At 44.5% G+C, this 16,969-nt stretch overlaps 1 protein-coding gene across 3 annotated transcripts in view; it reads left to right on the top strand.

The window, feature by feature from the left end:
• Positions 1-16,969, top strand: part of LOC136661607 (dual specificity tyrosine-phosphorylation-regulated kinase 1B-like) — a 35,490-nt gene that overhangs the window by 4,052 nt on the left and 14,469 nt on the right. The window contains exon 1 of one of the 3 annotated variants that reach the window (XM_066638926.1): positions 7,719-7,785. The exons of 1 other annotated variant lie outside the window; for it this stretch is intronic. Coding sequence is in view for 1 of the 2 variants with exons in the window: in XM_066638924.1 (XP_066495021.1) it covers positions 13,451-13,583 (133 nt within the window). In the remaining variant the exon portion in view is untranslated. Of the gene's footprint in view, positions 1-7,718; positions 7,786-13,267; positions 13,584-16,969 lie in introns of those variants that run through there. One more of the 3 variants, XM_066638924.1, reaches the window with a different exon arrangement.

Raw genomic sequence — 16,969 nt, 5'->3', positions numbered from 1 at the left:
CCATAGTCTAACCTCTTCTGCATGCAGGGTATCACTGAAAATTGTGAAATAATCATGTCACAAAAATTGGGTGGAGTCTGGGAAATCCATGATGGTTATATCCGTGTTGGTCTTCTCATCTCCCCCACTCTCCTGTGTGGAGCCATTGAGAGTAGACCTTTGGACTGAAGTTGCACAATCATGTATGATGGATGGGAGAAGAGGGCTACCCTCCTTATCCTTGGGCAAGCATTCTGTAGCTGGGTAGAGAGTGGGTACTTTACTCCTCTTTGTTACCTAGAATGGTCAGGTATAGAATTTATCCATAAATGCGTAGGCAGGGGTGTGTGTGTGAGATCCATGTAGGATGTCTTGATTTTTGTTCTCTGCAGTGTTGGAGCCTTTCACACTTTGGCTAAAAGTTCAGGATCCTTCCACTCTCTCTAAAGTGAAACTACTACAGGGAACATGCAAAGTTTAGCATGCTAGTGGTACTTTCTGATACAGTCCCTGACTTTTGTTAACAGCATGCTAATAGATATGATCAATGCAGATAAGATCAGGAAGTTATTTTTGTGGTAGAGCTGGGTATTTCCTAAACTTGAGTAATAGCATTGAACTGTGATTCAGTAGTGCAATGGAAGATGATGTTCTTGGGAAACATTTTATTGTCAGCTGGACATGGTAGGCTAAGAAAGAAAGCTCTTGTGAGCTTGACCAGACAGAAGATGACTTATGAGCAACAAACGTGAATAAACTGCAAAGAAGGCAGTTGTGATTCTTGAGTTATTAGGTGGATGCTCCCATTGAGGAGTCAGTGGTATTAATAACTTTGCATGCCATATCAATGAAAGGTATTTTCCATGTTCAAGAAAGATTCATTGAGAGAGCCATGGAACTCTAAATGCCACCTCGGACTAAAATGCCACTTTGCTCATCCTCTGCCACAAGGCAGGGCCTTTCATGCCCCATACCCCTCAGATCAACTCATGGAATTCAGCTCCCAACATGCAACAGAACAGGCAGGAAATATCAGCGTAACTAAGTTTAGTGACAAGCAAGTCAGCACATGCTGCAACTTTGTGTTGGTTTAGTGGTACTTTTAATATGAACTTGGTGCTGTAGGAAGTTCTGGAACTGAAAGTATATCTCATCTGGTCTAGTTTTATTCTAGAAATCTGTTGTATTTGCCAAGGTGTTCTAATATAGGTAATCTTCTAGAAACTGGACCATGTTAATGGAGAGTGCTAGACCATAGTTTTTCTTGTGAGCACAATGACATCAGAGATGTCGGTATTGTCTACCAAAGTGGCAATTTCTTCCAGTTACATATACTGGGTATAACTGAGCTATAGCATATGGCTGTAGCTAGAGGTCATTTAGACTCACTGCTGTACTAGAGTAAAAGCAACTTGGGTAACAAAGTTAGGATCATCACTCAAGTAGAAACTGAAATGCAGTGGAGCAGTGTTCTTCAGCCTGTTGTGAAACCTCATATGGGGGTTGCAGCAACCTTTCCAAGCCTGTGCAAGAGAGGGTTTGGATCAAATCCTATATTGGTGCTGCCTTAACAAAACTAAGTTCTTGATATGATCCTGTGCAGCCTCATCTTGCTTGTCAGTTCCTAAGACCAGCCCTGCTCAGACTGTTACCTCACAGAGTTGTTGTGAAGACAAGTAGGGGGAAATGGGGCAGGTGGCAACATGGGCAAATCAGGTCCTGGAAGGAAGGAAGGGATTGGTAGGGGCTCCCTGGTCTCATACTTTATTTATTGGGATCGCAGCAAAAAAGGTTGAAAACCACTGCTGTAGAGTATATAAATCCTTGCAACCCTCAGTTTGGCCTCCGGAGTTGAGGCAGAAAGATGGCCTGACCACTTCAGAAATTAGTGCCTTCTCTTAGACCCAAATGCGAACACGATCAATTTGATCTGGCAACAGACTTGACATGGAACCATCTAGCTCCATGACTTACCTGAAAGAAGGTTTTCCTAAATGTCTTAAGGTCTCTGGCAAAGTTTCTTTACAACTGTGACACCCATCATCTGTTTTTATTTGTCCTAGGTGTTAATAAATGTCAGATTGTTAGTTGGATAATGATCCTAACATCATTTCAATACTAGTTCCAGTTTTGTTTTGACAATGGGCTAGTTTGCAGAAACTGTGCAAGCTAAAGAATTATTCTGTGCTTGCATACCTTTATGGTACCTTCTTGGTCCCTTTTGAGCCTGTGTTGTTGCAGTACATAGGATGAGTACTATGGTGAATACTCCTTCAGTAGACATGGCATAAATAACTCATTTGATATATTAGGCAGCATTTCCAACCATCTCTGCAGGAGAAGCTGGGTGCATTAAAAAAATTGCCTGTTAGGAGCAGTGTGGTTTGGGAGAGTCTTGTTTTTATATTGGCTCTATCTATATAAAGCCCGGTGTCTGCTCCCACAGTTATAGAGCAGATGGGGACTACCCCAATCTGACAGAATCCTTCACTTCAGCATAACTGTTTCTGTCCTGCCCTGTATTGAATCCATGAAATGCTACATTGGACCGTCTTGTCTTTTTTGCCAGAAAATTGACCTCATGGATTCCGTCAGGTAGACATGTAAAGAGCATGAAACAGATTCCAAGCCTGCATCTGGTAGCCCACATTACTCAAGCATAATCACATCCCATGAAAAGTTTCTACACATATTCAAGCTTTCCCTCTATCAGTGCTTTTGCTTGGAGCACTGCCTCAGTCCCAGAACTGAGACCAGCCCTCTGAACCCTTAGGAAGCAAGTCTGTCTACCCCATCTGTGTCCAGTACTCAATTACATTGTTACTCATACTTTGATTCTGCTGTTATCTCTGTTGTTCTTTGCTTCTGCTATACCTTTTTCTCCCTGCCTTGCAAACAGAACTTCAGAAAGGGATGAGTCAAGGGGTATCTGCAAGTTAATGAGATTGTGTTCTGCTTGCAATGCTATCTTTGGTATATTCCTTGCTGCACTTCAGACCTGGAGGAGGCAGTTTGAGGAGCCATCTGTTGCCATTTCTTTCTGTCTCCCCAACCCCAAACATGTGGGCATCAGGGTAAAGTGAGAAAGTTCTGGAAACCGGGTCTTGCGCAAACCTTCCCCATACCTCTTAATGAACATTTTCTTCTTGATGAGATTTTCTTTTGCACTTGAAGTTTTTTCATAGTGATATATGGAGAGGGCAGTAAACCTAACATGATAAGTGGCTTTAATTTTGAGAGATGTAGAGTGGTTAGCGGAGTGGGGTGATGGCCTTGTTTACCTTGTGTGCAGGGTACCTCTACAATATATAAGTTTGGGACACAGTCTCAGTCTATGAAAGACAAGAAACTCCTACCTTTCCTCAGTGTGGTTTATTCAGATCTTACATCCAAAACTAAAACACATGGAGTTCAATTGGCTTTAATCTTGTTGGTACAGTTCTTGATTTAAGTGCTAATAACTTTCTAATGCAGAAAAAACTTGAATTCAAGTCTTCCAAAACTGGCAGCACAACCTTAAATTCAGTCTTTTTCTACATTAGGAAATTCCCCTCCTTGTGCTGAAATCTGTGCTGGAAGAGCCAGAGCCAATTGGTCTCCCTCTACCTTGCTCCATTGGAACCCCTGAAAATTCACTTCTGAGAGGTTGGGGGGCCCTCTAAAGCAGGGTCGTGTGTGATGGGGGGCTGATGGAGTTGACTAGTCCTCCCCTTGGTCTTGCTAGAATGGAAGTGTCTTTCAGTGGCATGAGATCAACTTAGGACACAAACCAGTGTTAGAGAAAAGAAAAGCATAGAACTTTAACTCTGTATTAATTGGCGAAACAGCTAGTTTATCCCATTGGCTTTAGTCTTTAGGCTTCAAAAGTGGACTGTTTCCAGTATTTTATAAGCAAAACACAGTTTTTAGTTCTTCTGGTGATCAGTGATTCTTTAGTTTGTTTGTTTTGTCAACCTGAATCAAGTAAAGGAAGGGGAAGAGACCTGAAGATCATCAGCTTGGTGCTCTGTGGCTGTCAGAAAGGCAAATGGAAAGCTTGCAACTTGAGGAAGAATCAGGAAATACAGAAAGTAGTGCCTTCATATAACTCACTGTTGTCTCGGCATCTTTGGTACTGCATGCAGTTCTGGTTGCATTATATCTAAGATGTGGTTGGTGAATGGAGTAGTTTCTTTTATGAGCCAGGACTAAAAGGATTAGAACGCTTTTTCAGAAAGAGGGAGCAACTAAAGTGAATGGAGAGCAAGGTTTGTCCATTCACATAATGTTAGAACCAGGAGATGCCTAGCAAGTTTCAAACCACTACATCTTACTATTGCGCAGAACTTGTGGCACTTGGCACCAAATGTAGTAGTGGTCAGTAGTGTAACTGAACGTAAAAGGGTTAGACAAATTCATAGAAAATCAAAACCTCATCAGGTAGGAATCTCAGGACACCTGCTCTGGTGCTTGTTGCATTCCACATAACTGAAATGGCCAGAAGAGTAGGAGTGGAGTATTCTGTTAATATCCCAATCTAATCATTGTTGGAGACAGGACACTTGGCTGGCTGGACATTTTGGCTTGATCCAGAATGGCTCTTCCTTTGTACTGGAGGCTTCTGTGCCAAGGCAGGATCTTTTGCACCCAGACATGTCACTCATATTACCACCAGCAGGTTGCTACTTACATGATCTTCCTCTTGCCATAGTTTTCTGGGCACGTAACATGTGAGCTTTGCTCATGAATGCCATTCAGAAGGAAAACTTGGGGTGATCCTGAGTATCGGTTTGACACTGTGTGTTTGCTGCTGTTTGGTATCCCCAAGTCAGGGAATGCCATGTTTATCTTGATACACAGAAAACATTCTTTTGGGAGGAAATGCTGCTGATCTTAAAGCCTGTGATGATCACCTTGCCCTGCGATGTGTGTGACTGTGTGCTGAATCATCTCTGTATAGGTCATCTTACTTGGAAGTATGTCTCATGGATTTACTGGTAAGTTGCTTCCAAGTAAACATTCTTAGGGTCTCAACATTAGGCTGTTATTGTAAACATGTTTGGAAGTGTGAGAAGACAACATTTTCAGTGCAGCCTGGTTTTCTTCACTGTGGTCCTTCTGTATTGGTTACTCTGACCTCTCTTTGCATGTGTGTGTGGCACCACATTAATTTATTGTGTTATGCACCTTTTTTTTTCTCTGCCTTTCCTCCTGCCCGCTCCCATTGTTGTCATCCTAGTTTAAATTGTATTTTTTTTATAAAAGATTTCAATCTTTTAAGAATCCCTGCATTTTCATGGCAGTGGTCTCAGTTCTTTCCACAGACTAGGCTGCTACAAGTGGTTCATTTTCATGGCATTAAATGGAGAACAGGAGTGATTTCTCAGCATTTTAATGATACATTACCATTAGTATAACTATGCTGGATTGAATGTTGTGAAGACTGGGGCATTGCTGGTTGCTAGCTCTGATTGATGCCCCCAGTTATGAAGTTGCAGTCAGGGAAAGAGCTCTTGCAGAGCATGGAATAGAGCTGTCCTTCAAGAAGAAAAACTCCTTGCTGGCCAAGATGTTTTTCAGGACTTAGTGTTTAAGATGAAGGTAGAGACTGAAAGTTTATAGGTTGGTTAATGTACCTGTGTGACACTCTGCAATGAATCATAGATGTGTGTCTTTCTCTAATGGCAGGCATGGAGTTGGCATGCTGCCACATGAGACTGGATGCCCTTAGAATGTTCTGCATGAGTTTTGGCTTTTGCTTTCAGTTTTTAGAAGCATGATTCCGAGGGCACATAGCTTTCCTGGTCTTGTTTGGCATTTCCATGTCTTCATTGGTTGGAGGTGGGTCTCAAAGTACCTGATTTTTTCACCAGGAAAATGGATTTGAAACATGAACAGTTTGGGCAGACAAATGGTGCAAATGGGCACCTGGCTCAGACCAGACCTTACTTAAAAGGTGAGGTGCGCTTCTTGCTTCACTGGCCTCTGTCTAGAGTCCTCAGCCTGTGGGATAGAGGGCAGCAGTTCTGACTCTTCAGTGGTGTGAGACAGATGAACTGTGGGTGGAGGCTCAGTCATCTTTCCCTGTGTACTTTCCTCCGATCTGGGAAAGTCTCTTGCATCTCTGATCTGGCAGAGCTGTGGCAGCGGGTCTCTGTTGAGAGGGGAAGCTGGCTGTGCTGTAGGTGGCACGTCAGGAAGGCAGGCACAACTAGGGCATTGTGGCAAAGCCAAGCAGCCTTTTATATTAGCTTTGCTGTTGCACAGAAAGATGGAGACAAATCAGAAATGCAGCTCAAGTGCCCATTGGGATTCTGGACCGGGGGAGAGTTTTGTACCCAGCTGGCCCTGAGAATCACCGAGCAGGAGAGATCACGGCTGCGGTGAGTGGCTGTGGCCTCGTGCCAGCAGCATGAGCCCTGTTGTTGCTGGGTCTCCCTTCGCAGGTTATTTCTAGCCCCTGTTCCTGGAAGGAGAGCCAGTTCTTTACCGAGGTATTTTTGGAGACTCTCGCCTTCTCCTCTTTCTTGCTTTGTTTGGGCATAATCAGCCCATTGCATCCCGGAGAACCTAGCAACACAGCCCGCCTTCCCATTGGCTCCCCGTTCACCCTGTTTCTCCAATGAGGAGCTTGTTGCCATGGCAGAGGCACCATTGCACAGAAACGAGTGAAGAGGCGGGGATTGAATTTGCTGCCTGGAAATCTGCAGGGCAGAACAGGGACCAAGCAGAGGGTTAATGTGTAGCCTGTGGCCTGGAAGCAGAGTGCAGGCTTGGCCCTGTGCCAATGACGTGCAATGCCAGGGTGGGCTGACAGAATGAAACTCCCCTAGGTAGCCCTGCATGCGAGGAAAAATACAGCTTCTTGGTTAATTTCTCCTCTGCTGCAAATAGAGCCGGTTACATGCTCCCCCTCCCCAATCCGCATTCTCCCCCTCCCCACCCGCACAGCAAGAAGCTGCTCTCGCGAAGGCTGCATGCAGCCCAGATAAGCTCGTTGTGCATTCTCCTTGTGTAGGGACTGGACATTTGTTACCGCACGGTTCCTTCGGAAGCCATTGCAGCCGCAGAACTGGCAATGCTGGAAAGTTTAGAAATCAGGAGGCAACCCCTGGAAGTCTGAAATGGTCAGTTTGGGCTCTTTTTGACTGTTAGTGTACATTGCAGCTGTTTTAGCTGTTCTCGGCATCCACTTCCTCTTTTCGTCTCAGACCATGTCTCGCTTTCGTGGTGGTACTGCTGTTTTAGTATGGATCGCTCTTGGGTAATACATGTCTATGGCTCCTGGTGATCAGAGACAACTGTCCTGTTGCATGAACCCTGTTGTGGCAAATTCCCAGGGCTGCACCAGTGAAGCCATCTCCTCCCTGCCCCTAAAATGCTTACTTCGGAGATCTGTCTCTAGCATGCACCTGCTCTGGTCAGCCTCTCATCTCAGGATCCTCAGATTGCTTTATAGAAGCCCCTCCTTTTCAGTTAGCACGCACACATTCAGCATGCCATGAAGTTTCTGCTCACCCCCCTTTCTGGAAATGCTGCGGGGGGGGGGGGAGAGAAAGAAAGAGGGCCAAGCCTAGCATCGAGGCAGATTTAACCAGCCGCTGCCCAGTGTGCTCTAATGGTAGAAGACAGAGATTCAGCCTGAGTTAGTACCCTGGACAGGGCCACTCCTATGGGTGTATGCCACGGCATGCTTACCATAGCAACAGGCACCAGGAACTTGAGCAGAAATTGGCTAATGGGCAACTAGCAAGAATTCTCCAGCTGACACTTTGGGTTTTTGAAGGAGAAAAATGAAGGACAGCAGTTGGGAAGACATAAATTGAGGTGGGGCCTTTCCGTCTAACTTCAGTCCTTTTAAAAGCAATGGAAACATCTCTTTTCCTCGTGAAGATGGGGGATACCAGCACCTATTTTCATCCCCACAGTTGAGTGGAAAACGCAAGGGGACAGAGTGCAACCAGAAGGCCTCTTTCAAAGTGTCATGGTTGGGAATGCAGCCATGGTTGGGAATGCAGCCTATGGTTCCACCTAGGTTTTTTACCTTCTTCTGATGGTTTGGGTGGATTTGGGTCACTTGTGTGAGTTGTCTGGAGCCCTTGGTCCTGTGAGCACTCTTCTGCAGTGCACCCAAAGGTGCTGAAAGGGACCAACACCTTAAAGGTCCAGAGAGTGGGGACAACAATGTGCCCAAAGTCCTTACCTTCAGAACAATTAGTGCTTCCATCTGGGTGACCTCTCTGAGTTGCGTGGTTGAAATGCAGCAGGCCATTGGGAAAGACTTTTTGTCTTCCCCTTAAAGCCTTAGGTTTCTAGTCAGGGATACCAGAATCCAGTTCAAACTGAGCTGCTATGTAAAGGAGTGATCGGGGGGGGGGAGCTCTTTTGCAATAACATTTATGGTTGTGGTAGCAAACCTATATTTGCTAAAACAGAATTTGCTCCTCAAAAGCTCTTTCTTATGAGGTACAGATCAGCTGGATCTTCCCTCCATGGTGGCAGTCAGCAAATATACTGTATGTGGCTTTGAAGTGTTTGGCTTTGAAGTCTTGAAGGCTTTGAAGCCTAGGGGCTGGGGGATAAGAATAGGCCCTCAGTTTGGCTGTACTTGTCATAAGAGGCAACTAAACAGCCACCGGGTAGATGGGACTTGTTGGCCTAGGAAGGCAGGAAAACTCTGATCCTAAACCTCCACTGTGTTGTGGCTACATCCAGATATGGAAAAGGCTTCAGGAGTCAACCTCGAGGCAAAATCCGGAGCCGGAGTCCCTGAGGCAGTTCATGGCCGAACACAGTCATGTTCTGGCAATTCCTGCGATGCCGCTGGAACCAACCGTACTGGCTTCTGCCTTTCCATTGGACAATTTCAGCAACGTGGAGAGGGGGGATTTGCTGCATGGGTAACAGTCTGTCCTCCATATCTGCTTTACCCAGGCTTCATGCACTGGAGAGGACACTCTGTTCCAGAACCACTATTCAGAGCACGATACCATAGTCTTCCGAGACTGAAGGATGCCAACAAGGCTTTGAAGTATTTTCTCCAAGGCCTTTTGGGGGAGATGTGGCAAGTTCTTGAAGGCTCCTCCAGCAATGGAATGGGTAATGCAGTTGTGGAAGCTTGTGAGCTCTGAAGATGCCCACCAGATCCACAAGTTTCTTGAAGGACCTTTCTAGGACCTAAACAGATAATCAAAGTAGCAAAACAAAGGTGAAGAAGAGCCAAAAACAAGTAGTCGCTCTCTCTTTTTAACCTCTCTCAACTTAACCATCTCTTAACCATCAACTTAACCATCCTGATCATTCTGATTGGTAACCTTTCGGCTTGCACTGAAGAGGTGTCTTAAAACCTTCAGTCAGGTGGGAGAACACCCTGTCAGACAATAGGAGGAACTTTGGGATTGACTGTGGGAAATGTTTCACTTGGGTTTGCTTTTTGAGAATGCTTTGAAGTGTTGACTAACACATACCAGACATCCAGCCTCTTTGGTTTATTGGGGGCATGTAAGGCTATGCCATGAGGGGATGGTGAAAACTTACACTGCAGTTGGAGTTAATAGCATTGTTCTGCTTTGCACCAGTGGGGTCTCTTTTGGGGGGTACTGCGTTCCTTACATGTGTTAGAGTTCAAAAACTTTGTTGACATTCCAGAGATAATTCACAGGAGAGCTGGAGGGGGTAGTTGTATGAGGAAAACTAAAGGACTTGTACACTGGTTTCCAGACATCCTAGGTATGGAAGGCTGTGTCAGGACTTTCATGCAGTTGTGCAGTACATCCTTTGGTAGTATTTTTGCACAGGTGTGATTGGGATTATAAGAACCAGATGTTTTGTGCTACATACATTTCAACTTAAGTGCAGAACTGATGCATCACTTCGGTGTGCAAGTCTTGCAGACCATCTTCTCACTGAACCACACCCACCTCAAAGTGACAAGGAAGCTAGCTAGTCTCCAGTACGCAGGATGACATGGAGACCTCAAAGAATGGTGACTGGTTGCTTTCCTGGAACTAGTTGTTCAAGCAGTCTTCCAACTCACTTGATCATCTCCTCTGTATCTGGCTCCAACTGCTGGAGCTCTCTTCAGATGATGTAGTCTAAGCCAGTGATTTTCAACCTTTTTCATCTCATGGCACACTGACAAGGCACTTAAATTGTCAAGGCACACCACCAGGTTGTTGACAACTGACAAGGCACACCATGCTGCCAGTGGGGCTTACATCTCCCATTGGCCCTATTAATAAATGACCTTCCCTCAAATTCCTATGGCACACCTATGGACCACTCGCGGCACACCAGTGTGCCACGGCACAGTGGTTGAAAATGGCTGGTCTAAGCTGACTGTTCAAAGAACTATAGTCCCAGGTAAATAACCTATCCTTTTCAAGAAAAGGACAGGGTGGGCATCTGCTTGAGATAATAAGGTTTCTTGCAAAATGCAGGAGTTTGAACTAGATATCCCTTGGAATTCCTACCTATGTCAGTTCTTGAGGTTCTGCTGTTATGACTAATATTAGATTTGAACAGACCTCTTCCTCCTGCACGTTGGCCTCAGTGGCATCGAAGGCATTGCAGAAAGTGCTTAAGCACATTCTAGCACTTCAACATATGTGCAAACCCTTCCTCTGATGTGTACAAAAGATTGTATGCCAGGATATGGAGGAATGTGCATGTTTACCAGCTGCCAGAGTGAGCTCTGAAGTCTGGTGGTCTCTGGCCTGGCAAACATTATTGAGCAAGGCCTGTGCGCTTGAAGTCCTTTTTCAGATAGTCTTATCCCTTAGGAATGATGTTGGAGCTGGATTAGAGGAAGGATGAGACAAACTCGAGAGAAGGGGTGGAGTTGGGGGGGGTAGGAAGAGACAGGTGGTTGTAGAAAGAAGCCCTGATTTGACCTCTAGCCCTGAAATTTTTCACCCATACAGCGTTTTTTTCCTCAGTTTTAGTTTTAATGACCTCACTTAATTGGTGTGCAAGCTGCAGACTTGCATGTGCTCCTGAATTTGTTTCCTGCAGCAGGCTTGTCTGCATCCACACACATTTCAAAGTTTCCTTCAGTAGGATTCAAGATCTGATTTCCTTCAGTATAAACCATTTTGGAGAAAAATCCAGTTACCTCTAGTATGGAGGAGTCCAGCCTACAAGGTTTGAGGATGGTACCCACTTCTGGAATCAGGAAGTATTCCTGCACATGTCTACTCAGAAGCAAATTCCATTCTGTTCAGTGGGTCTTACTCTCAGAAAAGTGTGACTAGGATTGTAGCCCTCATTGTGGATACAAATCTGTTTGGGATTTTCTTCAGCACCATGGCACAAAGAACCACATTTCAGAAGGAAGCTAGGCATGGCATCAGTCACCTGAAGTAATGCCCATGCAGAAGTTGGTAAGACTAGGTTGGTGAGAATCTCTGTGGGTCTTGCCTGTCTGCTGACACTTGACATCAGCTGTTCAGATAGCATCAAGCAGACTGATCAGATATTGGAACTGTACTAATCAGACCATCTCCCAACAATGTTTATCTCTTCATTGCCAGTGAAACTGCAAGACTCCCAGAATTATCTTTGTGGTATACAGTTGCAAGATCAGAAATAATTGATGCTGCTGCTTGTTGCTGAAGAATTTTCAGTATGGTTTCTTGCTTTCTCTTCCTGGGCAGATGAATTGTGGTAATGCAAAATACATCTGCATAGTTGACATCTCTGGGTTTTGGCACTGATCAACCTTCAGATATAACCCTTCTTTCCCTTTTTGGCCAGAGAGGAATTGATGGAAGCCAGTTATCTTATACCAAAAGACTTTAGACTCACTGTACTGTTGCTGAAGAGATTCAGCTCTGTGGAGAGATTCATGGTGGTTCTGCAAAGACCTATAGGCTTCTCCATAACCAAAGGAAGAAAGATGGTCTGTGAGGCACAAGTTGGATAAGGAAAACATTGAGGACATCACTGTCTATTTGGATTGGCGCCCCTATCTTGAAAGACCTGCAAGGTTTTCTTGGTTTTTCTACCCCAGAAGAAATAGCTGCACACTTTCTGAAGAATTAAATCCACCTCTATGATTTATTTTGCTATTAATCACAATCTGTACAGTAGTCTCACCAGGCATGTCAGGATGAATCCCTTAGTCAATGTTTTAGCACACCAAGAGCAGAATGTTTACCTTTGGAAATTTCAGCTACCCTTGTGTCTGATAGTTCATTTGGTTCCTTTGTGCTGCCTCTCTGAGGCAGAAGGGTGATTGCATAGATCCCATCTCTACCACTTGTTGCTCAGTGGAACTAGCAGAGGACAGAGATGCTGAATTCCCTTTTTCTGACAAGCGTATAGCAAATATAAAGTTCTGTGACAATGGCCCCTGCCAATATAGACGTAAGATTAAGGCTAACATTGAGAAAATATGGTTAGGATGTATTGTGACTTTTCTAAGTTGGGGGGAGGATTTCTGTGTATCCTCTCTTTTAATACTTTTGCATGCTGTTGGCTTGGATTTTCATGGTAATGGGAGGAATCTGAGCTACACCTTTGAGTACCAGTGGGGTGGGGCCAGCAGGCGGACAGGTGAATGGGGCTGGAACCTAGCACTGCCCATGAAGAGGACAGTGACTTGCATTTGTTCTGGGGGAAAAACCACAGTGTCATCCAACAATTAGAGCACTGACTAGCCTTTGGACAGTTTTATGTAATTGTTCCTTCCACCCCCATCTCTCAAAGTTGAATCTCTCAGAACTACAATTACTCCACTGGTAGTTGTCAGGCTAGTAATCACAAGGAAAAAGAGGTCTGGAATTTAGTGCTAAAAATGTTCTTTGCTCCTCCCCCACACCCAAATATGTGATTGGAATAAATTAGGTGTATTTGTATAAATAAACTGCAACTGTGTGTTTTATTTTGGCTGAACACTTAATTTAATGGTTACTAATGCAAAATGTTTAATTTTTGTTTGTGTAATAAAATACCTCCTTTCTGATTTCTGGTCACGGCCTCCCCCAAGCTTCTGCTATCTTTTAAGGATTGAGTAGAAAGAGCTTGTTCTGATTTTCAGTTACCAGCACCAAAGAATTAATTCTTTGGGGAAAGTTCAAGGAGTTATGTGGCATTTAAGGGGACAACATACATTAGAAAAGTGGAGTTGGGAATGGGCACATTTCAACCCTGGATGGTTTCTCCGGCCTGCCGTTTAGAAACCTTTTGTCAGCTGCTCCTCTGATCGGTTTCCACTTGGCCATGGCATGTAACCAGCTGTTTGCTTTGATCCAGCCAAGAGAGCATTCCACACCCATTGACCTTCCATAGCCTCTGCAATGACAGCTGTGTAGCACTGCTCTCTGGTTAGTTCACTGACTTTAAGGCTCACTCTCTCAGGAGCACAACTTTGACAAGGACCACCCTAAAGCCTGGGTGTGGAGCAATTTGCCGGGGCAAGAGTGGACTTGAGCAAACAGTTCTCCATGGTGTGGGCCTGATTGGATTGTCTGTGGTTGGACAGGTCTTTCTCATGGTGATCCCTTCCAGCACGGAGACCCTGCCTCACTCAGACACAATGCTGCTGACATTGCAAACGCATTGGGCCCGACAGGAGCCTTCCTGCTTTCTGCCATCAGCCTGCTACAGCAGGAAACTGGTCACAGGTAGGGGTTATTTGTTGCAAATGGGAAGGTTCTGTTTAGCAGTTGAATAAGATCTTTGTCTTCGTCTACCCCTGCAAAGCATAACTTACGGAAGCTTGGGCCAGCTTGTACTTGTTTAGGGTCATGTCAAGAGGAGGGAGAAGAAAACTGGGGACTTTTGTGTAGTGGATAAAGTCTCTTTTTCTCTCAGATCACAGTAGGTAGAAAAGAGAGCACAGTATCTCAGGTTATTTGAAAAATCTGCCAAGATTTTAATGGAGTTGTGGTGGCATATGAAATGAACTGTGTTTCTAGAAGCAGTATGGAGGGAGAAGGCCAGAGATCTAGGCTTGCAGAAGGAGATTTTTTCTAGAAGAAGACGAAGCAAGTTCTCTGTCGATACGAGAGGTGGCTGTCTCCAGCAACTTGAGGGCAAGAGCTTAAGAAGTCACAAGTTTGCCTTATAGCAAGGAAGACCAGGTCTTCAGAATGGTTGAAGCTGCATGACTTTTAGAAGTAAGATGACTGGGTTAATGTGTGTTTCTAAGAGTGAACTCGCATGTAGGCAGCCTGTCTGGTTGCTGGTACATCATAAAGACATGTTTAATTGCCATCATGGGGTGGAGGTAGCATGTGTATTGGGGGAGACAATTTGACAGTGGACCCCCATATTTGCTTTTTGGAGATCTTTGAATTATGTGATTCAAGGGCTGCATTGAGTTACTAGGCAACCAACAGTGGTCTTTGTGGATTTGGAAATTGCTGATGGTGTGTGTCATTTACTTGTTAGCCAATGGAAATGCACGTCCAGGATTTGCCTAGGTTAGGACAGTTGCTGTGTTTTCTAACACACATGGATATCCAGAAGTGTGTTGTGCAAGTTAGTCTTTTTGTGAAAAAGAAAAAGGCTTTGTGTTTCTATGCATGAGTTCATATCCTCCATTTTTCCAAGATATGGAAAGATACTTTGTTCTACTAAAAGGAAAGTAAGGAAGCACCTGGAATTAACTTGTTTAATTCCAGGATTGTTTAATAAGCAATAATAAGAATTGTTTAATAAGCAATAAACATGTTTGTTTCCCAAGCCCTAAGAGAAACAGAGGTCAGGGCAGAAAGCAAAATCATATTGGATAAAAATGGAACTTCAATAAAAAAAGAAAATCTGAAACTGCATCTTAACAGTAAATAGCTTGTGAATGGAAAAAGTAGAACGTGACCTGTGTTATCTTTACATGCAGGCACTGCTCTGAACATAGGAATCCCAGATTCAGTGTTCAGTATAAATTACATTAAAAGTGCATCTGTTTGTAGAATTCTGATATTTCAAAGGGTTTACTTGAAACATATATTTGGAAGCTTTTAGCACAGGCTAAGGAAAGAAAGCTGAGAAGGTTATGGAGAATGCGGGACCAGTGACTTGAGGATGCCAGAGAAGAGAGAGCATTTGCCATGAGAGCTGTGCAAGGCAGAGCTCCCTTCTCTGACAGCTGGAGAGCTCATTAAATCCTGCCTGCTCATTTTCCAGCATTGCTCCTTATCCATAACATCTTAAAATACTGCTTTTATGGAAGTTGAACTGCTTAGGATACCACATTCCAAATTTCTCACAAGTAACCTACAGGTGTATGGATTGTGCTCTTTGTTAAGCCACGTAAGTGGGTTACTACTTCTGGAACAGGAGGTGATTCTCAAGATGAAAGCTGTAGTTCTCCATTGTAATAAGATATTTGTGGAAAAATTCCAGAAGCAGGGATCAGTTTGCACAGGACCTTCTGTTGTTTGCTTCAGAGTGAAGATGTCTATTTGCATGCGCTTAGAATCATGGGGTGTTAGAGTTGGAAGAAACCTTGGATATAATCTAGTCCAACCTCCCCTGCTCAGAGTTAAATTCTATGTTACTTTTAATTGTACCCACCTCCAGCAAAGCAGAGAGGCTGATTCTCTCAGGACCTTTAGTGAAGCTTATTGTTAGGGAGCACTACTTGGCCACAAATGGCCACAGTCTGCCCATATGGGACAGAAGCGTCAGTTGAAAACTTCTTCATTTCTTGACCAGCCCTGCTGGGTGAACACACAGAGCAGCTTCATACAGAGTTAGACTCTGCCCACTCTGGCTGATTTGTGGCCTTTCCCATCACCTGTTACCTGGTCCTTTTTTTAGCCAGAGATGCCAGGAATTGAACTTTGGACCTTGTGCATGCAAAGCATGCATTCTGTCCCTAAGCTATGCTCCCTGCCCATGGCAAACATGCAACCACAGAGAAATTGGTGCTGGAGGGTGAGCTGCCTGTAGCTGGATGGGGAGGGACCTTTGCAGTTGTTCTTCTTCCCAGTTTGTTACCAGGTTTTGCACCTCAGTAAAACAGAGGTTAGGAATAAAACCACCTGCTCCCTCAGGCTTTATTCTGCTGTATCCCATTCCAACCATTGTGGCACATTTCTTCCACAGACAACTTGATGTCCCAAACCAGCACTGTCTAGGTCAGTAAGACTTATATTTCTAAAAGGCAAAATTACCTCTTGTGGAGAGCCCAATGAAGAGAGAAACTGTAAAGGAATAACTTGCAACACCAGTTTTGATGACTCTTAAAGGTGCATATTCTGAATGTTTCTGCAACATTGCCTGTCTGCTGCTTGCAAGAAGCACTTAAAAGTTCTGTAGGGTTTGTTACTCAGGCTAGCATGCTGCTGTCATGTGGAGAGCAAATGTGGCTTAGTGGCTGGAGTGTTAGATTGGATGTGGGAGTCCAGCATGACCTGGACCCATTGCCACCTCAGGTCCAGTGTCCCTACACTTTTTAAAAAAATAACCACACCCCTCACTCACTTGCGGAAGTACTGGACTTCTTCATTCTATTTAAAGGAACTGCATGAATGAAGGAGCTCCTTTGATTGCACAGTTCCTGTAGATCAAACTGGGTATCATCTGCTTCCCCAGCTGAAGAAACCACAGGAGGAGCAAGGTGGAAAGCAGACCAGTGTGGGTTGCTTCCACTGCAGTCTGGAGGAAGGTGGCAGCAGCAGACTCAGGGTGAAGGGCACCCTGAATCCCCTGCCTTCTCACTCCCCAGTTGCACCAATCTTCCACTAATGCAACCCACATCACCTTACCTGATGGATAGCCTGCCCCATGGGAGTCCCAGATCCAAATCCTCACTCAGCTACAGCACTCACTTTGTGCAAGTTGTTCTCTTAGTCCAGTTCACCTCACAGAGAATAAAATCGTAACTGTTTTGAGTGCTTGTTTGGAGTTCTTGGTAAGAGTGTTAGTAGCTATCCAGAGGGTGAGGCAAAAACCCAAATTCAATTGGGACAGTGGCACCAGGGATGAGAGCTTTCAACTTGTTTCCCAATTATTTCCCCATGCCTTGTTTCTATATACTCTGAACAAAACAGAGACATAACTT

The sequence above is a fragment of the Tiliqua scincoides genome, chromosome 10 (assembly GCF_035046505.1).
Source record: "Tiliqua scincoides isolate rTilSci1 chromosome 10, rTilSci1.hap2, whole genome shotgun sequence".
In the NCBI taxonomy this organism is placed as follows: Eukaryota; Metazoa; Chordata; class Lepidosauria; order Squamata; family Scincidae; genus Tiliqua; species Tiliqua scincoides.
Note: the sequence above shows the minus strand (reverse complement) of the source record. Positions and strands in the feature narration are given on the sequence as shown.